The sequence below is a fragment of the Scophthalmus maximus genome, chromosome 7 (assembly GCF_022379125.1).
Source record: "Scophthalmus maximus strain ysfricsl-2021 chromosome 7, ASM2237912v1, whole genome shotgun sequence".
Taxonomy (NCBI): domain Eukaryota; kingdom Metazoa; phylum Chordata; class Actinopteri; order Pleuronectiformes; family Scophthalmidae; genus Scophthalmus; species Scophthalmus maximus.
In genome coordinates this window covers 3721877-3747146 of record NC_061521.1, presented here as the reverse complement: position 1 = coordinate 3747146, position 25270 = coordinate 3721877, and the positions used below count along the sequence as shown (strand labels likewise).

General features: G+C 42.1%; 1 protein-coding gene across 1 annotated transcript; it reads left to right on the top strand.

Annotated features, from left to right (window-relative positions):
- Window positions 1-15764: 15764 nt before the first annotated feature.
- LOC118315374 (zona pellucida sperm-binding protein 3-like) lies at window positions 15765-20253 on the top strand. Its single transcript, XM_035642623.2, has 9 exons — window positions 15765-15935; window positions 17202-17509; window positions 17895-18013; window positions 18106-18209; window positions 18482-18659; window positions 18741-18858; window positions 18939-19021; window positions 19440-19528; window positions 20128-20253. Exons 1-9 carry the CDS (start codon window positions 15782-15784, stop codon window positions 20190-20192), a joined length of 1218 nt encoding a protein of 405 aa, XP_035498516.2. The 5' UTR covers window positions 15765-15781; the 3' UTR covers window positions 20193-20253.
- The last annotated feature ends 5017 nt before the right edge of the window (window positions 20254-25270 follow it).

Here is a 25270-nt window from a genome sequence, read left to right as displayed (position 1 = left end):
TAGGATTTTTTTTAGGTCTTCTTTTGTTCCTAGTGGAGCAGCTGGTGGTGGCTTCCAACCTCAGGTGTGTTTGGGGTTCTGTGTCTCTTTGGTTTGTTTTTAATATTTTACAGGAAGAACACTCCCAGTGGGGCTGCACGGTGCTGTAGCAGTTAGCACTTTCGCGTGGGTTCTCTGCGGGTTCTACGGCTTCCTCCCACAGTCCAAAAACATGCAGAATGGGGTTAGGTTCATTGGAGACTCTAAATTGACCGTAGGTGTGAATATGAAAGTGAATGGTTGTCCGTCTCTGTATGTGGCCCTGCGATAGGCTGGCGACCTGTCCAGGGTGAACCCCGTCTCTCACCCAATGTCAGCTGGGATTGGCTCTTGCTCCCCCGCAACCCTTAAATGGATAAAGCGGTAGACGATGGATGGATGGATGGATGGATGGATGGAACACTCCCAGTGCTTCTACATGGAGTGGTTGACTTCCCAGCCATAGTACAACCGTCTGTCTGCTCCTTTTCTCCGCTGATATTGTTTAATAAATAGCCAGTTACCGCAGTAACCCACACTGAAGCCTCACTGTCCTTCACCTATTAACCTGCTTTTAACCAAAGGTATGCACTCTCTAGGAGTTACATGTAGACAATGTTAAGGAGATGTGTGAAGTCTCTGTAGACTCCCTGGGTGGATGGATCGATCGACAAATCTCTGGACCTTTGCACAGGAGAAAGCTGTTCTTTTCCTGTATCATGACATAACCTTAGCCAAGAGTTTATCATTGTAACCCGGACGACAAATTCCCCTAGATTTAACAATCTAGTGATTTGTACCTAAATCTTGATCTTTTCTGATACTTAACCCTTACTATGCTGTTGTCTTATTATACCACTGATCAAGGTTGAAAACTATCTACTGCTATCTTTCTAATGTAGTGATTAAATTAATTTACATCCTAATTGTTCCAGTGTGCGACAGGCACAAGAAACAACACTACTGAAATATTGAAGAGGAGGGCAGATGGACCAAATTGCATTGCGTACAAAACAAACAGCACTATAAAAAAACTGTAACAGTACTTCTTACCTCTGAAACATTTCACTGCTGAATGTAAATGCTAGACAAGCACCGAATTAAGCAAAGCAACAAAAAAGTAATACAATATTGGCACAGCGGCAAATCTGATATCCAGGCTCCTCTTTGTTGGCTTCATTCTCCATCGACAGTTTGTTGGATGAAGCGATATAAGCCTGAAACTGGCTCCAGATGATTCGCGTCATCCAGTCAGCAGCAGGAAACATATCACTTTTATGGGGGGTGGGCATTAATACGACTGTTATTCAGGGATTTATGGGTCCATCCTGCAGCAGGCTGTTTGTGCCAGCGGGTAGTAAAACGCACCACGGTGCAATAACCTGCATGAGATGTTTAACAGTAGGCTGTAAAAGCCTGGACATGTTTGGGACAAATTTTTTTCAGTCACCCATCTCACTACTCCACTCGATTGTCCGACCGAGTGGAGTATTTGTCCATACAGCATCTAACAGTTTGTGTTTCACTTTCACTACCCAAAGCACATTTTCACACTTAAAGTGTTTTTTCCCCAAAATATATATAAATTGAAAAATACTACTAGATTCTGAATGAAGTCAGAGTATAAAATGGACACATACTCGATACCAAATTCAATACCACCGTGTAAGACAAGAGCAATAATACTTAAACAATAACTCCTTTATTAAAAAATTAGAACATTACAATAACCAACAACAATAGTGGTATGTAGCCTTCCAAATAATAAATGAAAAGAAACAATTTAACATGTTCCGCATCAACTTTACTCGCCGAGAGCTGAGAGCTGTTTACAGAGTTGGAAAGTAACAGCAATGTTAACTCATGTTTTGCCCCTATTTCTCATCTCAGCCTGTCTCATCTCTTTCCAATAATGAGTCACTGTAGCGTCCAGCGTGCCCTGAAGTAGTGGCGCTGCTAATGGTGGGTTCACACCGGACGCTTTGCTCGCACGGGTAAAAATGTCTGGTCGCTGGAACTGGAGGCAGCCCTGCGTTGTGTAGTTTCTGCGTGCCCGTCCTATTGGAGCTCCCAGTTGTCATGGGTCGAGTAGGCCCACAACTCCCTCACTAATGCCTCTACGGGTAAGTCACCCTTTGAATGCTGCCTTGGGTACCAACCACCCCTGTTTCCCTCTTTGTGCCTCCACTAGGGCCCAGCAGACTAATGCCAACCGTCGCCGCATTGCTCCTCCAGCCATACACACCTGGCCAACAGGTACGGCTTTCTCCTCGGGACATTCCCTTTAAAGTGGAGAGTAGAAAACTTTCTCCCCGCTTCATTGGACCCTTTGTTATTGAGCAAGTCATTAACCCCTCTGCTTGAGGCTTCCTGCTTCCCTCCATATCCATCCTGCATTTCATGCATCCCAGACCAAATCCGTTTTTAGTACCCTGCTCCCCCCCAGAAGCAGCTCCCCACTCCTCCTCGGATGATCGATGACCACCCTGCCTACACTCTACGTTGCTATGGGTAGTAATAGATTAACCCTTTGTCACCCCTCCATAGTCCCCTCCTCTCCCCTACCTTTGTGTGTGACTGACACCCGTTTGCCGGAGACAGAGCAGATCAGAATCCTCCACTTGCACCCAATGCTGCAATCAACCAGCCTTTTAACATGGGTTGTTACCAGAACCGATACTACCTTACCAAGTCGGTCCAAACATTCTGAAAACGCAACGGTACTTATTTTTCTGCAGGGTGTGCGTCTGTGCGCGCTCGCATGCCTTAGTAGTAGTAGTACCGTACCTGTAGCCTCTACTGTTTTCTAAGTCATTGTCAGACAGTATGTTTGATAACTGAAATCTCTCTCTTTGTTCCAGTATGAGCCAGAGGAAGATCCTCCAGGAGCAAAGTCAGCAAACTGTATCAGAAACTCTTCAGAGGCACAGACAATATGATTTCTAAATCTAAGCTCAGTATTGTTTTAAATTCTCCGAAGGCTATATGCCACTGTTTTTTTCTTTTTTTGCCATATTAAGAGTTACTTAATTTTATTCATTACATCTAGAAGCCATGACTTTCAATGGCAAAAAATAGTAAAGCTGTGTCATAGGAGTTATTGTTTAAGTATTATTGTTCTTGTCTTACACCGTGGTATTGAATTTGGTATCGAGTATCGTGTACATTTGGTGGTATCGGTACCGAATATTCGATTTTTTTTTTCACATGACATCCCTACTTTTAACGCTCAACCTCCCACTTCCACTCTGCCACATCGTAGCCAACGTTGAGTTAGTATTCAGCCTGCATTTCTAGCTCCTTTATGAATTTTTGCCTGTCAGATTTTTCCAAGGAGAAAGTAATTAGATTATTTTCTCCTCTGCCAGCATCACCTGCTCTGTTATCCGGACCCTGTCTACTGGTCATCATCCCTATGTTCCCTCATTTCTATTAAATTTTCCCCCTGTCAAAATATGGCCCTATGTCCCCCTCAGCCCTGTGTTCCTTCAAGGAACCTGTTGCCACCCTGTCTCTGTCCGCACCTGGGTTCAGCTGCCAAACTGCCACGTAACGCTCATCTTGCAAACCCCACAACGGCTGAAGGTCTTGGTAAATGCCCATCAATCCCACCCGCACCCACCAAGCAATCACGTTTGTTGGCAGAAAGAACTAACATATAGTACCTTTCACTTTGTTGATGGATTCAGGCAACATTTAAAGACGATCAATATGATAGCAACAAACTATAACATGGACAGTGGCTGTGGGCTTCTTTCGGAAATATCTTTTTTCTGACATTGTTCTTTCTGTTGGTAAATATCTGCTACAGCTTTTTTTTTCCTCAGCATAGATGTTTTATGTTCAGCTAAGTAAGTTTCTAGCATTTGTGACTCCACCATAACTATTGAATATATTACCAATGGCCTAAAGGAATATTAATCGACAATTTTTGCTCTTTGAAAACAATTCAGATTCCGCACCATTACCAATCAATTAAAGAAACTATCAGTTCTATTGATAATTGAAACAATGGCTGGTTGCGGCCTCACGCTTCTCCTGTGACAGATTAGTTCAAATCTTGCCCAAAGTTTAGTGCGTGTTGACAACTCACTGGAACGATGGATGCAATTTCATGAAACCCAGCTTTACAACAAACAAGCTCAACATGAACTAAAACTGTTTGGGTGCCTTTAGACAGGGCCACAAGATGGAGGCTATTTGTGAGGTTGGTAATGTTGCAAAGCAGCTCAGCAGAGTGTTTACTGTGACTCAGGTAAATGTCTGTGTTATTCGGGGACTGGGAGAGGTGACTCTGGATGCGATTGGTGCAGGTCCTCTCCCGAGCTCGTTTACTGCTGCAGATGCCCGCGGGGTCCGACTCCGACGCGGATCGATACGTCTTATTTAGATGGAAGATGCTCAGCGATGGGTCTGTGTATCGATTCAGAGGAGCCAATTGTCTCATCATCATCCTCATCATCTCTCTGTTTTCATGACTTCTGGAGCACGTCGGAATACAAACCTGCATTTCTGCAAAGATCTGAAGACAGAACTTGAGATTTTCCAAACGTGTAGCCAGGTTAGCTTCTCTGTGGGGCTGCATTTGGCACATTTTCTGTACAAGGCCATATAACATGAACTTCCTCCCTTACTTGTGCTCTCTATTGACTCCATCAGCCGTTGCAAGCTTTGGTCATGCAGGCAAATTATGTTTGTTATCCCTCGAACCCATACTATCATTGGTGAGAGCGCTTTTAAGGTTTTTGCACTTTCTTCTTCGTTTGTGCTGTAGCGATTCTTCAAACTGGACTATCTGATCAGCATGGATTACTATAAGAATAGGATCAAGGACTCTCTGACTACTGAATGCACATTTGAGCATTGATTAATTCCCTTTTGTATTTTGCTGTGTGTATTATTATGTACCACTTGGTTCTTTTATGTACAGTTTTCCAGTTGTTTGTTTTAAGTTGGTGTTTTGTTTCATGAAATGGATTCATTTTGTACGCTGCTATCTTGGCCAGGACTCCCTTGCAAAATAGATTTTGAATCTCAGTGGGAATATTCCTGGTAAAATACAGTTTAAATGAGATGAATAAAAAAAGGATACAGTGCTGTTTAGACAAGGTTATACTCAATTTAGGCAGGGCTCAGACTAGGTTTGCACCAGATTAAAATCAGTTCAAACCGTATTGACTGGGTTCTGGCAAAATTGGGCTGGGGTTTTGACTATAGGTTAGACTGAATTAATAACAGGTTAGGGTGGGTTTGGGTTAGATCAGGCCATGTCAGGCTGGCTTTAGGCCATATAAGGCCATATAAGGCCATATGAGACTGTGTTTACACCAAATGAGACCAAGTTTTGGTGAGATTAGACCAGGAATAGACCTGGTTTTACTGGAAAACTTTACTGGGAAAACTAACACACAAAAAAAACTTCTGAAAACATATTATGATCATTGACAGGAAATCTCCAGGAAAGTTTTAAAAACATCAATTAATCTCTGTGTTACCAAGTCCCAGTGTTTTGAAAGTTTGGAGGAGAATGAGCTTTCCCATTTCTCCCCAGACATTTTCATTGTGTCTATGCAAACACATTTCATGCTTCCCTGCACAGTAAGATTTAGTGTTGATGGCATTTATTAGTTTTTCATTTTTAAACACAGATTAAGTCGGGGGGGGGGGGGGGGGGGGGTTACATTCGTTTTCAATCACTAACCATGTTCTTTAGTTGTGAACTTAACTCCTGCAGCATTCCCTCATCAGCCTCTCCTCCCCCCTGTGCTGTCCACTGTCTCTCCACACTTTTACAACAAATACATCTTTTAATATCTTTAATATAATGTATGATACGCATTCTGCCTTTACCAAAGTCATCTATCACAGATAGTTGGCCTGAGCGGTCGGAAGGCCCGTGCAGGAATGCCTTAGATTAGGATGTTTTATGGTAATGTTGACATCATGTCCTTGGCACTGCGATAAGATGAGCCTTGAGACGGTCTCCATTTTTGAACTTGACTTGTTATCTGCCCCCTCATATTTGATATAATACTGAAATGTTTCTATTATACTCTGAGCTTTTTTTCGGTTTGGCTGTCTGCATGCGAGCTGGACCAAGAATCTTCTCTGTACAGGTATGTGTTGAATAAAGTCACATATTAAATTAGGAACAATTGAGGATCATCGAGTTCATTCTTTCATTCACCAGCGCGAACTCCCATATGAAGTTTAGTCATCTTTCATCAGACATCTGTGCACATGAAGTTTTTCCTTCATCAATCCGGCTTCACCTGTTCAACCTCATATGTTCTCGAGGAGTTTGGACAACATGTGTCTGCTCCGCTGAGTTGTTGCGCTCTGAGCCCCCGACGATACATTTTAAAGCGGAAAAAGAAATCGATCCAATAAATCACAAGTGTTGAGGAGCACGGACTGTCTCTCGTGACAGAGGTTTCAGTGAGCGATGCAGCTGCCGAGGCCTTGAAGGGACTTTTGCGACGGCAGAGGTGTTTTATTGCAGGTGGAGGACGCGGCGTCTCCGGATGTCACAGCTCAGACGTCGCCACGAACAGTCTCCTGATGGAAATGTCAACGCCGGTCCCCACTGCTCCTCCTTCGATCTCTGCCTAGACACCCCTGCCCGCTGTCATCGCCTCGCTGCTGTCCATTACAGCCGGCAGGGACATTATTGTTCTGACGCAGAGGGAGAGAGGGTCTCTGATGACGGATGAGCCGCTCGGATCAGAAGTGTCTGCTGTCTGACACTCAAAACATCTGAGATGAAGAGTTGAACTAAAAGTGCAGAGACAAAATGTGAAACGTCATCATCATCCTCATCAAGTGACATTTTCACCCTTAGACACACAACAAGGAAGCGGCTCTGCACATACCACTGAACGTATCGGCTACATACAGTCATAAACATTCGACAGTATTCGTCTGCAGTTTAACTGCCCCAACAACACAAAGACACAATCATTAAGATTTTTTAAAATAGATGATTGTTAAATCCACACAGCCACCAGTGTGATCTGGGATGTGAGAGTAATCCTCCATCGATACCACCCTTCGTCTGCCACGTGTTGAATTTAACCGATTTTACACTGGAGGTGATTTAACACCACTAAATTACATGACGGTGGATATTATTCGATTTGTTTGAATTACACCTTTTCCAAAGAAATACACGCCACGGCATTACAAGCAATACGGTAGATGGATACAATTTCTGTATAATGTTCCCAATTCAGCCATTTGAGTCATTTAGCGGAGTAAAACTGTGAATTTCTTTCCATGTTTAAATTCTTTTTTTCAAATATCTGCGATGGTCTCTTTGAGACAAACTGACACTTTGGAACACTTTCACTTTACTCGGCTCCAGCAGCTCCGCAAGCAGCAGCAAAGCGCCGTCACAAATTCTTCTTCTGACTGCGGTTTTCAGCTTCTCGCTTGTCAGCTCGCTCACCACAGAACTCGCCTCTGTAACATTGTCTCCGTCAGAGTGCAGTCTCGTGAGGGCTGCTTGTCAGACACCCAGACTCCCTCAAAGAGCGTTCACTTCACCCGAGATGTGCTGGTGCATCGTAACTCATGCAGTTTAGCCGCATGTTTCCAGCTCTAATGGCGCTTGCGATCCGTCGTCGTCGTCACTGCAATGTGTCGCCGCACGCAAGTCACACTGGCTTGTCAGAATGAGTGAAACTTCTCCGGAGTTCCGCCAATTTGCCATGCGAAGTACAAATTGGGGTTGTGTTTCCTTGAATGCCCACAGGTTGACGTCACACACTGAATATGTCTAGCTACATATGATATTGGAGAGTTATTGTTTGGGAGGGTTTGATCCAGAGCGCTCCACAATTCTGTGAGCAAAAAGTAAATGGGTTTATATTCAAATGGTAGATCCAAATGGTCAGTGTCATAGAGATATTTGCTTTATATGAATATAGTTTTTATTAAAAACCCAAAGAGCTAAAGATGTACAGTTTTAAACTTCACAGTGAGGTAAAGTTATGAACAAGTTGTTGTTTTTTAAACCCTAATCAAGTTAATACTTTTAGCCAAGTTGTTTATTAATTTAATGGTAGCTTGCTTTCTTTGTTATTATTATTATTATTAACTGTTTCAATAATAAGAAAATAATAATAACAATAAGAAGAAGAAGAATGCCAAGCGGCTCTGGTTAGATGATTAGAATAGGCATACAAATAATAAAAGTGTCACAGGAAATTAGCACTTCTTATGGGTTAATGCGAGCTTCACTGAACCAGAGCTGGTTTTCTACATATGAATTACACATTTACATATTTGTCATTTGTTTTTGTAGCATTCAACATGTCAAAAGCCCTCACTGTTTGGTTTATTCTCTCATTGGGTGGAGCAGTGAAACAGCACATTTAGGGCTCACAAAGCTGTTGGACGTCATATCAAACAGGTGTCTCTCGGTCTGAAATCCGCCTGTTCTCAGAAGAGACTGGCGAGCCGCAGTGGTCAGACAAGGACCCAAGCTCTTTTAGCAAGCGGCAGATTTTTTTCTAATGAATTAGTGCAAATAGCTCACTATTTATATCGGACTAATGTGGCATAATGAGCTATGCCCTCAATTACGGCGCGTTTCGTTATATAATTGAACGTTCATCCTCGTTTCAGACACGGGGAGAGCTCAGTCTGCAGGAAGGAAAAATTATGAAAGTTTAAAGAATCGCCTGAAGAAATCCAAGTTTCACAGAGAGAGAGAGAGAGAGACAAAACTGATTCTGCCCAGATAACGGAAGGTCCAACATAAACATGGATCCACATTTTTAACAACTTGTCCATGTGTTCAGATTTAATGTGTTGAAAGTCCAACTATCAGTAGTTTCCTCAGGGGCCTACAAACCAGACACCTTTTAATGGTTACGTTGAGACCATAGACTGTATATAGAGATGGACAAAATAACAGCTCACCAAAAGTGAACCAAACTCATCCGGATCAACCCCTGGCTGCTGTATATAGGTCTTACACTTTGCCCCCCCCCCCCCCCCCCCCCCCCATGTGAACAGAGTGCAAATACATTTGTATCCAAGACGGTCTCTGTCATTTTAGGTATGATGTTGATGTATGTTCAGGTTTGTTCATGTTTCTGATGAGTTTGGTTTTAATGAGTTACTTGATGCTATAAAAACTCGGGGGAAACATCATTACTGAAACCTGAGACTCGTCTTTGGATTGACATCAGGTGATAGTATCCGCGGGACCTGACTCCTTCAAAGGAAGTCAAGAGAGCGCAAGACGGCCCCCCTCCCCGGAAAAAAAGGACGCGAGCACAGTGGAGAAGCGACATTCCTCTTTACTTACAGTCTACGGTTTGGACACTCCCTTGTTTTTTAGGTGCAAAAGGGAATTCCTCGAACCTTTCAGCCACGCTGGAGTCGACTTGCTTGGACACAAATACAGTTTGATGATCTCCACCCAACTGTCAAGAGTTCGACTGGATTACAACCGCAAAAAAAAAATGAGCTCGTCAGACAAGTTGATTAAATGCACAACCACAACAAATGCACAATCAAATTCCATGGACAATGTTGTGTCATCTAAGAAATGTAGCTGGGGAAAAAAAGTAAGAATCACAACCTGGTGGTATTTGATTCCAGAGCAGCTCCCTGATGTCGCTCTTTCTGTCTGTCGTGTTGCAGTGTTTTGGACGTTTGAGTCCACTGAGTAATTATTGTGATTTTTTAATTAATCCCGGTTGTTTCCCCTCAGGGTCTCTATTAGAGCGTTCGACTAATTTGAATTTCAGTGAAGAGGATAATGAATTGATCATTGAAAAAGTTTTAAGGCAAAGCTGAGATGTACATTTATATTTTTTTTTTTAAAGAAAAAAGAAAGAGATGACATTTTATCCATTGGTGAGTTCATAATAACAGTTTTATAATAACCTTTAAATAAATCACAAAGCGGTTTAAAATGCCCCATATCTGGTTGTTACAATTTCACTCCTTACATTGATACTTCAATACTGTTTATGTGATAATTTGTATTACCTGGTTTTATTCCACTTTGTCATTGCACTGTGTATTTGATGGTGATGTAAACTTGTTTTTGATGAGTGATCAATAAAAAACACTACACTGCAATCAATGTCATAGAAAAAATACAAATCTGCCTGTGTTTTTGGTCTCTTGGGGGCAGCATGAAGTAGATTAGTTTTACGTTGAAATACTGTAAAATCACACTGTAAACTTGGCAGCAATCATTTGCTTATTTGCAAATGCAATAGCTGCAACATTGTTTAGGTTTTGTGTTTCTGGCACCTGTCTATCCCCTTCTATTCTGGCTGCTTTTGCTTACTCGGCTAAAGACGTCTTGGGTTACGATCGCTGTTTTGGTGCGGTATTTGAGGAATTGTGCGCTTATGTTGAACCACAGCCCCTCACACTGGAGTTCTCTTTTAATCAACCCTTCAGACACAAGAGCTGAAACTGCTTGGCGCAGAAAAGGAAACGTCCTTAAAAATCCTCCTCTGATGGTCGGTTTAGTAAGATTTAGTCTCAGTGTCAGTCCTGTTCCTTCCAGACATGAATAATGAATCTGAGTCGAAACATGTTTTGACTGCTTCGCGGTCCTCGAAAGCCTCCAGCTCTCAGACTCCATGTCGGAGGGTAAAGAGCTGAGAGCTGCGGCGTCGTCATCCCCGCCTCTTCTTCTTCCCCACCTCCTGGACCCTCCCGTCTCCTTCCATCCAGTCGCCCCGAGCGGTAAGATGAGGATCAGACGCTCGGCGAAGATTTGTTGCTCGACAGATTCCAGACACAGGGACGTCTGTGGGTCCGTCTGTCTGTCTGTCTGTCTGTCTGCGGGAAGCTGTGTGAAAAGCAGCTCATGGCCTTTCAGGGTTGATGAGACGACATCTCAGGGAGCATCTCTTCGGACGAGACATTAGAATTCTGATTGTGTTTGGTGATATTATATTTTCAGCTGGTTCATTCTGAAGAAACCACGTCTGATCTCCTCAGGCCTTCAGTAGTTTACCAGTGACTCCGTGTCTGTGAAATTAGTCTCAGTAGTGGTGACAAATAATGATGACAAAAGTTATAAATCAAATGTGTGTGTGCATCTGTTTGCTTGTGCGTTTGACGTTTTGAGATTGTTGTGCGTGTGCTGCCTTAAAATGCATGTGATTTCTAAATGGTAAAAGTAGACATAAAGCAGGAGAGTCAGTGAACATGGACTTGGTTACACATGGAATATTCCATGTAAAAAGAATTGTATCTAATTATAGGTTGATTCATTATTTGATCTTATTTAAGCCTTCCCCATTTTTGAAATGAGACACCAGCACATATAGCTGTGAACAAGGGATTGTGACGATTCATTCGCATTTGACAGAACATTTGTGAACACATGACTCACCCAGAGATTATCTTACATTATTTAAAATCAAAATCTATTTGTTCATCATGTAACATTCATCGGTGACCATTATGGAGAGAAATCTCTCCCCATGCTCGTGTCTCTTTTATGTGCAGATATTCGTGAATCCATGAATCCAGCTGAATGGTGGTCGCCTGATTTTTTTTCCCTCTACAGCGCCACCATGAGGTTCACATTTGTCTGCCCTTCTTGGCCAAATTAGCCCCGAAGAAAGTCAGTGACCACGAAAATACAAACGTCAGACTTCAAAACCTTTGAGAGCGTGTGTGCGATATGCAGGGCATCGCAGCGATGCGGCGGGCGTGAGGTAGCTGCTTGGACAGACGAGGTCAGGGGTCATCGGAAGACAAGCAACCGCTGTTGTGGAATCTGCTGAGTGGCACGGCCCCTGTTTGACCTCTGACCTTGGGCATCCAACCCGCGATCACAGCCCTGCTCTCTGCTCTCTGCTGCCGACTGATGCGGTCACACTGAACCGGCTGGGGAACAGAACCATAACTTAGATGATCTGAGTTGACCACTTCAAGTGCAAAGTGAAAAATACTCATTTATTCCTTATGAAGTCTCAAATTTGGTTCGTCAATCAGACAGTTATTTAGTTGATTGATAATTTTGTCTGTAAAAAAATATTTTTGCAAACTGACCATGGAGGTTTTGAGAGACTTTTTTTATTATTGTTATTATTTCAACCTACACTCCAAAATAGAGAAAGTAAAAAAAAGAGTTTTACATGAGCTTCATACAAAAACTTTGAACATAATTTATTTCAGGCAGAATTTGCTGTGGTGGAGACACAAACCAGACACATACTAGACACAACCCCCCCATTAAAATGAGATGTAAAATGTCTTTTAATAAACACACAAATGTCTGCAAAGACAAACTAATGAAACCAGCAGCAAAAGCCGAACCGCAGAGATGCAATATGTATTGAAAGAGCCACGAAACACAAACAGATGCCAAATCCACTAGGACACAAAATGTCAACAAAAAAGACTCTAAATAATCTATGAATGAAAAAACCTTTACAATTGTCACTGATGGTCGTGTTATCCCTTCTATTGCTGTTATCGCCGTATCTTTGTCCCTTTGCCCGAGACCAAACTGTCGCTGCAGCGTCTTGTCGACTTACAAAACCTCCTTCATCAAGGTCGTCCCAAAAACCCGCTGCCATCATCATCATTAACAAACTGCTTCGTTTTCCAGAAACCAAAAAAAAACAAAAAACAGCCGCGTCTGCGTAAAACATAACACGACATTAAACTTAAACGACCAAACCCTTTACACACACGCACGCGCACACACACACACACACACACACGCACATTTCCTCTGGCTGTTAGCAGTTAATAAATACAGGAAATGGGCAGAGGGAGCTCATTAATATCAGTGAAGGTGAGCAGCTAACAGCCCCAGGAGGCTGCTTCTGTTTATATAGGAAATGAATGGAGAGAAATGACCAGAGCTAACACTAATGCTAACACACACAGACTCCGTTCCTATCCATACAGCAGACAACACAGAGTATGTGAACATATATGAATATAATGTAAACCATAGATTATTGTATGGCCCTCCACATTGTTTCCTTCGTGTCACTTTTCTCTCCCCTCTTTCTTCTTCCCCTCCCTTTCAGGACCTCCATCACTACGAAACCAATATGACCACAATGCGTTTTTGTGTGCGTGTGTGTGTGAGTGTGTGTGTGTGTGTGTTAGTGTGACCTTGGCTGGACTAATTATTTATATGGAGGACACAGGGGGAGAGCACGTTTTTCTGCCTCTAATGATTCATAAACAATTTTAACAGGATGAACTCCATCAGGACCTTAATTAGTCTGTGACACAGACAAACACACACAGACACAGACACACACACACACAAATATGTTAAATTGCAATATATTTAACAGCATCATGCAGGTCCATTCTTTGCTGTAGTGAAGACAGTGATATCTATTGAAAGTCTGGATAACTATTAAGTTTACATTAAGTTTATCTTATTTTTGACAAACTAGCCAAAAATATTAATTTCATTTATAAATGACTTGTCTTAAAGTATACACTTACATTAGTAAGAAAAGGAAAATTAACTTTGTGAGTGTTACACTGTTCAATGCATCATTATTGTTACTGCATATTTTAACGTAGCTGGTTGATCGAATATGAAGTAGTTGACAATTAATTTTCTGTCAAGTGGCAAATCAATAAATAAAGTAGGCTGATGGTTGCAGATCTTTCAAAACCATTCTAAAATACTGTTAGTCTAGTCTATAACATTGCATATTTAATCTTATATTAACATGTTGATTTTATATATCTTGAATGTAAAAAAAAATCTAATCCTGTGCATGCCAGCACACAGGGCTTCAAGAATGGGCGCAACCCCTGAAAAAGGTTTTGAAAAAAAGACATGTCAGAACGAAGACGACCAACAGAAAGAAAACCATAAAGAAATAGTTGGGAAAACACAACCAGTTGAACCAGTCTGGTTCAACTCAGAGTATTGATTTCACATTTAACACTGAGTCTGAGGGTCCTGATCCAGTCTGTCAATCCAAGTCTGGAAGAAGCTTCAGTTCACATTTCTTAATTTAGTGTGTCAGCATGCTAACCTTCGCTAATTAGCACAAAAAACACAGTACAGCAAAGTACAGTACAGCGGAAGCTGATGGTAATGGTGTTAGTTTTGCATTTTTAAATGTTTCATCCTCTCGGAGCACAAATACCAGTACACAATTTTACATTAGTCCATCCATTTTTTCCACTGTGCTCTTATTGTATGTGGTCGTGTATGTGTTTTCCCCGGCTGTACTGCCATTTTCTTTTTTAACATGTTTTCCCTTGTTTCTTTTTGTCGGGAAGATTAGTTATTGTAATGTGGTGTTGTTGATGTCTGGAAAAGTTATTGATGTCTGGCTTCCAGATTGAATTTGTTCCTTTATTGATTCGCCATTTGTCCACCCTGAAGCAGGAATATTACATGCAGGTCATTAGAAAGCATTGAAATAAATAAATGCAAGTTAACTACTGTTGTACGGGGAGAATTGCAAAAAAAACCTGAATTTAAATTTTCAAAAAGTTGAAATTGAAAGAGTATATTAAACAAAAGTTTAAGAGTGATAACAGGTCATGAAAACTCTGCTGGAAGCCACATATAGACTATATGAAACGGAAATTATCTAAATCTATTGCTTTGTAAATCTATTCTTTACAAAGCAAGGGATCTTTTGAATGAGAAAGGTATGCATATATTGTACTTTTCACTTATAATACCATATATGTCAAACTGTGTGGAGGTTTGGGGAAATGCATATAAAACAAATATAGACCCTATGATTAAACTTCAGAAAAGAGCTATTAGAATAATAAATAAAGAGGGTTACCGTGAATCTATTAATCAACTATTTAAAGGGTCCTGCACCTTAAAGTTTCTACATATTGTGTATTTAAAAAAACATTGGAAATACTTTTTTCCAGTGAGAAATTAAAGCTTTCCTGCTTGTTTTCAGCTTCTTCTTTTTTTCTTTTTTTTTAATTAAGAAGAGGAAATTATCATTTAAGGGTGTTTTGTGTCTTTGAAACCAACGTAAAATACAGATGTGTTTCAGTTTTGGGAGATAATTATGGAATGGACTCAGTGATGACTTGACATTGTGCAGCTGTCTGTGGAGAAGAAAAGCCTTAGAATGTAAAATAATTAAGGATTACAATGAAGATGCCTAAAATGTATTTCTCCTCTCTTCGTTTCTTCTTTTGTTTCTTTTGTATTGGCAATATTCTGTGTTATGTTATGGATTGTATTGGCTAGGCAAAAGAGGGTAGAGGGTTTCTCAAAAAGGATATCTTGCTATAGTTTTCATTATATATTTAGACTAACACACACACACACACACACACACACACACACACACACACAAATCATATTGCTACAGTATTAGCGTTTTAGTTGGGACATGACTTTAGAGGAGAGCATTGATGGAACAGCAGTATGTTTCCAAGATCTAGGCTGAACCCTCTTGGTCAACTCTCTATTTATGAGCAGGGTTGGAAAAGGTTTGTCACTATACCAGTTGACTGTTTCGTACCACCATTCAATTAAAAGTATTTTCTACTTTTCTCTTGCGCCACTCTACTCTCCAAAATTAAATTCAGTCTGACAGACTTGTGGTTTTTCTGGACACTGCAGTGTAAATTAAAGTTGGGTGTTTTCTGAATCAAGCTCAGCTGAGTCTCGGCAGCTGGGGCCAGGTGAACAAGGCAAAGCTGGAGGACCATGGGGTCAATCAGACGCTGGGCGGAGTCAGACTTCAGCCCTACAAAACCACCTGCTTGCAGAGGTGGGGGTCTCAAACAAAGAAAAAACGAAATGAGAGGTGAACACGGCAACAAGATGACGACCATCAGCGTGCTTCTCTGGCTGTTCTGCGGCGCTTTAGCAGCAGTGGCAGCTCGGGAGCTGAGCTGGAACATGATGTCTGGAGCCGGCAGTTTCGGAGCTCAGGGACCGGATCCACCAGCAGGTACTGTAGGCCTGATCCACAACGCCGGGTTCACTACAACAATGATCTACAAGTGTCTTCTCTCGGATGCGCAGTAATGAACAGAAGTGAAGATTGAACGTTTGTCTTTGAGAAACATCTCGGCGTCACACATTGCAGCAGAGCTGAGATTATACACCTGAAGGCACATGTTGAAACCTAATCCTTTTAATGACTTGGGTCAACCAAGATTCATGCTTTCAAAAGCAAAGTCTTGGTCCACGTCACAAGTTGCACTGTTAAATTGCCTGGCTTCCTGTCCACTCTGATTGCTAGTTCTGTAAGTTATTTAAATAAAATTAAAGTTGGAACAAAAAAGGAAAATCTCTTCCAAGTTTACTTTCTTACTTTGAGTAAGAATGTGTGACTTTTACTTGTAACACTACCTTTTTAAATGTGAAACTCAACATAAAAGAACTTCTCCCACTGACAATCCGATTTTGGTGAAGTACATTGTTGCTCTTATCTCTGGCCAGTGGAAAAGAAAATCCCCACTGTGCACTGGTTTTCAGGGCCAGACTTTTTTCAGCCAGTTTTCTTTCAATTACTGTCAGACATCTCCCGCAGGTATGTGGCCGTTTCAGAGCTGTCTCACAATGCTCCTCAATGGGGAAAAAGCTCACATCGCCTCATGGTAGTGCTAATATTAACAATTTTACCCCATGTGGACGGCTGTTGGTACACTGGCGTGCCAAAGGTTGCGTGAGCAGTCCTGTTGAAGTCCAGTGTTCCAGGTGGGCGGCAGCTGTGGCTCAGAAGGTGGAAGGGGTCGTCCACTAACCAGCTGGTTGCGCTGTCCTTAAGCCCTGGCCTAACTCACCTTTGACTGCTTTTAACTCTCACCCGACCAATGTGCAAATTCATCAACATGTACACTGTTCATGCTGAGGCTAAGATGCAGTGGCTAGTGACACAGGCTTGATGAGGAGTTTCAGCTGAATTCACTCGAGTACATTTCCATGGAATACAGAAATGACCAATCACGAACAAATCTGTAGACTTTTTGGAATAGTATATAACATATTTGTCTCATCTTAACTTTCTGAGGGTGCCAAGACTTAAACATCCTGCTCTACGCAGAGAGCAGTGAACACCCACTTTGAGAATCAAGCATGTAGTTGGTGCTCTGAGTTCATTTCATAAAAATTAAAAAAAACTTCTATCAACTTTCCCACAGCATTATCTTCCAAGACGTTATGCCTACACATGACCGAATCTCCCTAATGAATATCACCCCAACCCCCTTAGATGTCCAACAGGAGAAGCAGTCTTTCAACCAACCGATGTCCTGGAGGTTTCCTGACCCGCCAGCTGAGGAGGAGCCTCACTTTCCTCCGGATTTCGAGCTGAAGACTCCGGAGGCGGCCGACAGCGTCAGCGCCGTCTGTGGCGTGGACTCTGTGCGAGTGGAAGCCAAGAAGGACCTGTTGGGGATCGGTAAACCGGTCCTGCCTGCAGACGTCGCGCTGGGAGGGTGTCCCGCCACGGGGGAGGACCCTGACACTCAGGTCCTGGTCTTTGAGTCGGAGCTGCATGGATGTGGCAGCCAGCTGCTGGTGAGGGCCGTTTTTACACCTGCCAAAAGCATTACGGGATTTGTTCGAGTTCAAATCTACACCTCCTGTAAGATCAAACTGTTTTAGAGTTCTAAGCTTTTATTTTAATAACCCTAATCTTAAATTTACAAGTTACTCTAAAGCACAAAACAACTGTGTATATGTATTTTTATAAAATGGCCCTCACAGGGCTGCAGTATATAATGATATTGTGCTAAGAGGTCCCAGGCAATCGGTCAACAACCCTCCACCCATTAGACGCTAGATGAGGCTAAAGCCTAGGTAGACTTACACAGTGAGAGGGAGAATTCCCTGGTCTAGTAACTGCAGAGGCACGAGACCATTTGATTGAGCGTGGAATACTGTGCATCCTAAACCGTTTCAGATGTCCGAGGACTCGTTTGTCTACGTCTTCACGCTGACCTACACGCCCAGTCCTCTGGGAAACAGTCCAATCGTCCGCACCAGAGAAGTCTCTGTCAGCATCCAGTGTCACTACCAGAGGTCAGATTTTTATACAAGCCGAGTGTGTGTTTCATTAATGTTCCTAGACATTTGGCATGAAGTGCCTTGGGTGTTTGTGTTGTGTTCTGTAGGAAGCATGGTGTGAGCAGTGGGCATATGGTGCCAACCTGGAATCCGTACAGTGTCACCGAATCTTCAGAGGAAAGTCTCTACTTCTCCATCAGACTCATGACTGGTGGGTGTCATATTTTGACTGCGGTGGAAGTGATATTTCAAAACAATCTGATCATTCAAGCACCCTTGTGGCAGTACATTTTTATCAAACAAATCTTTGTGATCCTTGTGAAGTTTTACATACCTAAGGTTTGTATGTATATTAAGTTATCGGTCTCTCGGATTAATAATTATCAGCCATGTCGGTTGACCCCTAGGTAGAACATCCCAAAGTTCTGACATCCTGACCAGTCCTGTATTTTATTAAAAAAAAAAAAAATTCTTCTGTCTCAGACGATTGGCAGTTTCCTCGTCCATCCGCCCAGTACCTGCTGGGAGACATGATGAAGTTAGAAATTTCAGTCAAACAGTTTCACCACCTCCCCCTCAGAGTGCTGGTGGACAGCTGCGTGGCCACCGTGATCCAAAACGTAGACACCGTCCCTCGATACAACTTCCTGGGAAACAAAGGGTCAGTTCACTGTGCTGGTCAAAGTTGTTGTTTTTTTATTTTAATTTTCAAACGCCTCATGGTCTTTGTGTTGCCGTTCAGGTGTCTGTTAGACAGCCAGCTGACGGGCTCCAGCTCTCAGTTCCTGCCTCGGACTCAGGACGACAAACTGCAGTTTGAACTGGAGGCGTTCAGGTTCCAGCAGGATCACAGCGGCGTGGTGAGACTCCCAACGCTGCACTTTGCACTTTGAACTTAACCTGATTGGGTCAAACTGATTGACACGCTCCATCTCTTCAGATCTTCATCACCTGCAATCTGAGGGCCACCACCGCGGCTGCAGCCGTCGATGCCACCAACAAGGCCTGTTCCTTCTCCAACGGGTGAGACGCTGCAACTCCCGTCATCTCTGCCGCAAACATTGCAAACGCCTTATTTTACTGTTGCCTTTGGGTTCTGTTATTGAAAGTTTAGAATGCAAATATTTGACAACTTGTCCAATTTTGCGTTGTGGTTCCTCTTGAATTGCTGAAATCAGTATAGTATGGATAGACTACACCTATATAGGATTTAGTTTCATTTACCTTTGTTTGCAGGACCCTTTACTTTCTAATGAGACACCGACAAAAGTAAAAATATGAAACGGCCATCATGAATAGCGTAACGATATCACGTGCTCTGCACCCACTGCAGAGGGGATTAAGCAACTGACCCTGTGGGAGGTGCTGGATTAAAAATCACCTCATATGATGGGATGACAGAATTTGAACTACCTGTAATGTGAGGGCTTTTGATTGACAGGTGGTCAGAGGCCAGTGGCGGGCACCGAGCCTGTTCCTGCTGTGAAACGGACTGTGGGACAGGAAGCCAGAGTCCCGTGACCAAAATGGGTAAGTGGATGTGTGCAGTCGAAACCTGCACTTGTTGTTGTTCGGCAGTTTCCACTCCTTTTGAATTCATGCTGACCACAATCAACAGCCGACGAAATAAAATTACGAGTAAAGCAGCACTTCACTGGGTGCAAACAGTGTCTGAGAAAATTGGGACTAACTTTTTGCCTCAGCTTCTCCAGCGTGCTGGGGTTTAGATTCTTGGCTGAGGAAGTATTATACCTACCAAGTCTCCTGCACTCTTGTGCAGGAAATGGTGTATGCACAGGCTAAATTCCTCTACGTTTTTCCTTATCCATTATAATGTAATGGTATTCAATAAATACAGAGTAATGATCATAGATCATCTGCTTTTCTTTTTTTTTAATGGCACAACTCTACTTATATTTAACCAAATTACATTAATGCATACCATGCTAAAGTATTTACATTAAAGGGATGACTTTAGTACAGCTAAGGCTTTTACTTAAAGACCTTTCACCATTATATCTTTTCACATAATCCAATTAGTGACCCCAAAAGGATATATACTGTATATATATTTATTTTTTTTAAATTTGAAAATCCAGGGGGTACTGATGGTGTCATGTTTGTTTCAGGGCCTCTGTGGGAACAGGAAACTGCTGTTGGACCGATCGTGGTGGAGGAGAGACCCCTACGCTGAGAAATGAACCAACAAACCACTTGTATTAAATGAATGGGAATAAAACTCATGTTCTAATAGACATCCTGGTGCACGGTTTTTGTTTTTATGCAATCAAACTTCACTGAAGGTTCAGGGAGTTTGCAAGATGTTAACTTTGCTGTAGCCCAGTATGCTGGCCATCTTGTACAAACTTGGTGAGGGTCACTGGAACCAACAACCCATTGTCTTGAGTGATTTCTCTGCCCACAGGTACTGAGGTAGCCTAATCCATTATTGTGTCGATGCTGTACTGGAGAGACTTGAGTTTCACTGTGCAGGGACAGCTGGTCTGCACCTCCACCGTCGTCCATTTTAGGTGATGACCGCTGAGTGGACCCAGCTGGAGGGGCCGCGTCCCCATGTATCATGGACCGGACTATATATAACCCTGACCTACACTCCTCGCTGACGAGACGCATCGTCTCCTTCGCCGCGGCCCGAGAGTCAGAGGTGGCAGCATCCATCACGGGCCGGAGAGGAGCTTCCTGTCGGACTCGATCGTCTCTCCTCTCAATCTCCCGGGGGGAGGAGAGGACGACCTCAAACTGAGAGGTCACCGGGTCAGACTCGACATCAAGGTCTTAAAAATGAAGTGTTTTTGTTCAGAGCACAGTGACGGATATCAAACTGTCAGGTTTTGTTTTGTTTTCTGTGTTGATACATTACCAAATTAAAACCACGACGTGATTCCACTGAGCTTTACCTCAAACGCCTTGGTTTTTACTTTCACCTGCAGAGGTTGCACTCGTCCCACTTCGAAGGAACAATCTATTCATCAGGAATAATTCATGTCTGCAGTGGTCGATCTGCTGACAATTTGCAGTCTGCACTTGTCACTTTAACCACAAAGAGTAACTACAGATGGTGAAGTTGAGAAAAGTCCTAATGGATTTCAAGTTGGCTTGGAAACCAACTGCTCTAACTTTCTGAAAACCTTCTAGGAAATAATGTGCTGGGAATCAGAACTTTCTTCTTTTTTTTTTTTTCCCCCTACAAATAATGACCAGACATCCTCTTGTTGAAAAGTTTAAGTTAAAATGTGTCCCATACCAAGTATCCATGAAAATTGGAATTTTCATTTCAAAAGTTTTACCTACTGAACATAAGCCGACTCCTCGTTCACCTCAATATCTTTGCACTGGAGGTTTCTAGACTCCACGTCACACAGCGTGTGTTAAGCAGCACAAAGAGCTATTTCAGGCACCTATTTCCAGGAGTAAAAAATCCCATTAATTTTTTTCTACATAGATAGTGTGACAGTTCCATAGACATTCACAGTTGGCTCACTTCCATGGCTTGGGAGCGTGAAACTCACCTGGTGCGATCAACAGTCCAAATGATTAACAACCGTGTCAGAATATGTCTGGTTCTTAATTTAAAAGGAAAAAGTCAAAGGTACAAAATTGTGAACGCAAAGTTTTTTTCAGGAATAGTCATAAAACGGTGGACGAGGCTCACGGGTATTGGATTAATGCTAAATTTATGGACAATACGATTTCCCAGAAAAGTGAAAATAATCAAAATGGTGGTCATGGCATGATACTGTAAATTGTTTGGAGGGACTTTAATGTGGGAGCTGGAGATCAGCCTCCATCAGAGATTCCGAGAGAAGATCCGCTTTAATCAGCCCAGCTCAGACCACAAACAGGCCCGAATACAAAGAGTTTTATTTTTCAGTGTCTCATTGAAGGCAGGAAATTACATTTCCAGCAATGCGGAGGCACACAGAGAGAGAGAGAGCCTCCCCAGAGTCGGAGGTTAAATTAATTTCATCCAGAGAAAATCGGGCTTGAATTTTCTGCTTCCGACACCACAATAATCAAGAATAACAGGTTTTTACATTCAAAATAAAGCTGCTCTTACACTGAACCTGGTGCCAGTGGTTTCTCTGCATCCGGGACTTTTTAAAAACACAAAAAAAGTGAACTGGATTTAATTAAATTGGACATGAGTGAAGACTATGGCTTTCAACTGTTACATCATGACTCTACTGTTCAGTTCAGTTCAGAACAGCTGAGGGTTCAAGCTGTCGGAGCTGACATTGTTTTTGGTTAATTGCAACAGTTTGAGACAATCAAAGAACATTAAATGAAATCTGAATTACACACACACACACACACACACACACACACACACACACACACACACTGAGCAGCGCATGCAGCAGCAGCTCCCCCTGCTGTCCCTGGATGAGGTTTCGTGGTTTGAAAAGAAATGTAGATGGAACATGGAACAATCTCTCATGTCACAGGAAAATGGAACAATAAACTGAAATGTCTTTGAAAACTGCAGCGACTAATGACAAACTTAATTTTGTCAGTGTTTCTCACAGCCTCATTTATGCCGCGTTTTTGTTCTCATCCAAAAATGGCTCATCCCTCAAAGGATGAAGCAGAATAGATAATGGATGGATTGATGGATGAATGGATGGAAAATGTGCTTAGTAAAAGTTTCACAGTTTAGCTTAATGAAGTAAATGTACTGACAGAACACGAGTTAATCTTGTCTTTTCTCCACAGACACGTGTTCTTTTGATCCAAAACTGTATTTCTCATTTATATCCGGTGTTGGTTGATCAAGGATGGAGCACAGTAGTTTCCATCTTTTAATCAAATTAATTGAATTCATAAATTGAGCCCTACAGCTTTTGAAGGAGCTTCACAGAGAAAGAAAATTACAAAAATAAAAAGGGAAATAACCTAATTAATGTACGAGGACACATTAAAGCAAGTTCATACCAACATTACTAATGAAGGAGACTCAAACAGCCATGGAAAGATGAAGCTTGAGGTGGAATTTAAAGGACAGACTTAAAAACAAAAAAAAGAACTTGCCCACATGAGGATGCAGATGGATGCAAAGTCAAATCAAATCAAAGCCAATCCGTGCAATGGATGTTGACATACATGCACGGTGGATTGGCATATCACCAGGATTCATCATCTGGAGGACCTCAAAATAAATAAATGAATTGAAAGGAACGATGAAAATGCCATGGTGATGGATCCAATAATTGCTGAGATAGTTTCTGTCTGTACAAACAGAGAAGAACAAGAACACGCACTGTATATTAACGCTGACGTTGTTCTATTTTTCTTTTCCAGAGTTTTGTTTTCACCGAAGCCAATGTCCTGCTATTCCATCCCTGTTTAGATTGCATATTCATATATTCAACAAAAGATGTCGGTAATTATTAATTGAGAAGGTGACCTTTAAAAAAGAATCAATCGCAGAACCATCCAGGTCACGTTGATTCAAGAAAAGCTGAATCGAGGGGAAACTGGACCCGGTTGTAGATGCTTGCATTTATTTCACCTCCCGTCCCCGAGGCTTCTTCAGTTCAGACCCAGGTGTTTAACATCTGTGGGGGTTTGTCGTTCAGACTGTTGCCGTCACTCGATACGCTGGTGCCCCCGGCCGTTGTCGCGACAGTCAGGAGAGGTCACCTGAGGTCAAGTGTAAACAACCGCTGTCCTCTTCACCAGAGGCAAGCAAACGTGGACGGTTGCCAGATCCCCTGGGAATTGAAGAAAAGACAACATTGTGGTTGGGGGATTAGTGAGTCATAGACTCCCTCCTCTACTCTGACATGGATGAACTTCTTCCAGAGACGGTCCTACAGTCAGTAGGCATTGGCCCGTTAAGCACCTGCTCAGGGCCACCAAGGCCACTAGAGGGCCCTCAAGAGCGCTTGAAATGTCCCACAAGAGGAAGCTTTTACTATGTTTGTTTGTATTTTTGTGACATATTATGTCAGTGGTCATCATGCAAAAAGCATGTTTAATACAAACAGCCAAACCAATACTGCTAGTGTGATCATTCCCCGTTGTCTCCGTCATATCGCCGTCATTTGGGTATGTAGGATTTACTTTGAGCAAATGATCAAGCTCGACACTAGTCAATTGCATAGTGCCCCGCCCCACAAATTCTGCCTAAAGGCCACTAGACTATTGCAATTAATCCAGAATCCTGCTGCCATGGTTAGAACTGAAATCTGAAATCCCTGCACTGGCTTCCCGTGTCTCAGAGAATTGACTTCTCTGAATTGCTTGTCTATAAAGCACTTGACTTTTTTGGATCTACTCCAACCCGCCAGACCCCTCAGATCTTCAGACACCGCGGTCCCGCTTAGTGTTCCCCCAGGGTCAGAACAAAGCATAGAGAGGCAGCTCTTTATCTTTATGCTCCTCATGTCTGGAACAAACGTTGCGGAAAATCTGAGGTTCGCCACTACACTACAATCTTTTAAAATCTGGCCTTCAAACATTTTATTTTCGACAGGGCTTTTAATGAAATCTAGGGAAGCACAAATGTTCTTATTTTATTTACATTGTTAATGTATTTTTACTTTTCTCAATCCCTTGCACTGACCTTTTATTTTATTTTTATTTTAATATATATTTTTTCCTCTATTTTAAGCTTGTGAACCTCTTGTCTTTATTCCTTTCGCACTTTAACTATAGTTATACATTTACCGTCTTTTTTATTGTTTTGAGTTTATTGTTCTGTGAAGCACTTTGAATTGCCTTGTGTATGAAAAGTGCTATACCATTAAAGTTGCATGGCCTTGACATAGGGCTTGAACTGACCCCGACCCTTTCACTTCTCTTTCAAACCCCTCCCCCAGTCTAGAAAGTGGATGGCAATGGTCTGGACGTCATTGAGATAGAGACGACATGTGGAGCAGGAGGCCATCTACTCTACATCAATAGAGGAACCATCCCTGAAGAAAGAGCAACACCTACAATTAGTCAGCTGAAAATATGACTTGAACTACAATTCTAACAAAAGATTTCTCAGTGGATTACAGTAGTATCAGATGTTCTTATAATATACTAAAAGTTTAGCAAAGTTTGATACCAAGAAAGGCCCCATTTTCAAAATGGTGGCCATCAGGTCCTTAAAATGACCATTACTCCTTTGTATTCCTCCTAGACCAGGAATACTGGTGCCTGATACATGTTTTGGCCATGTAATATTCTAATTAGCATATTTGCATGATAGAGAAGTGATTACAAGTACAATAATATATTAAAGCAATTGGTTACAAACATATT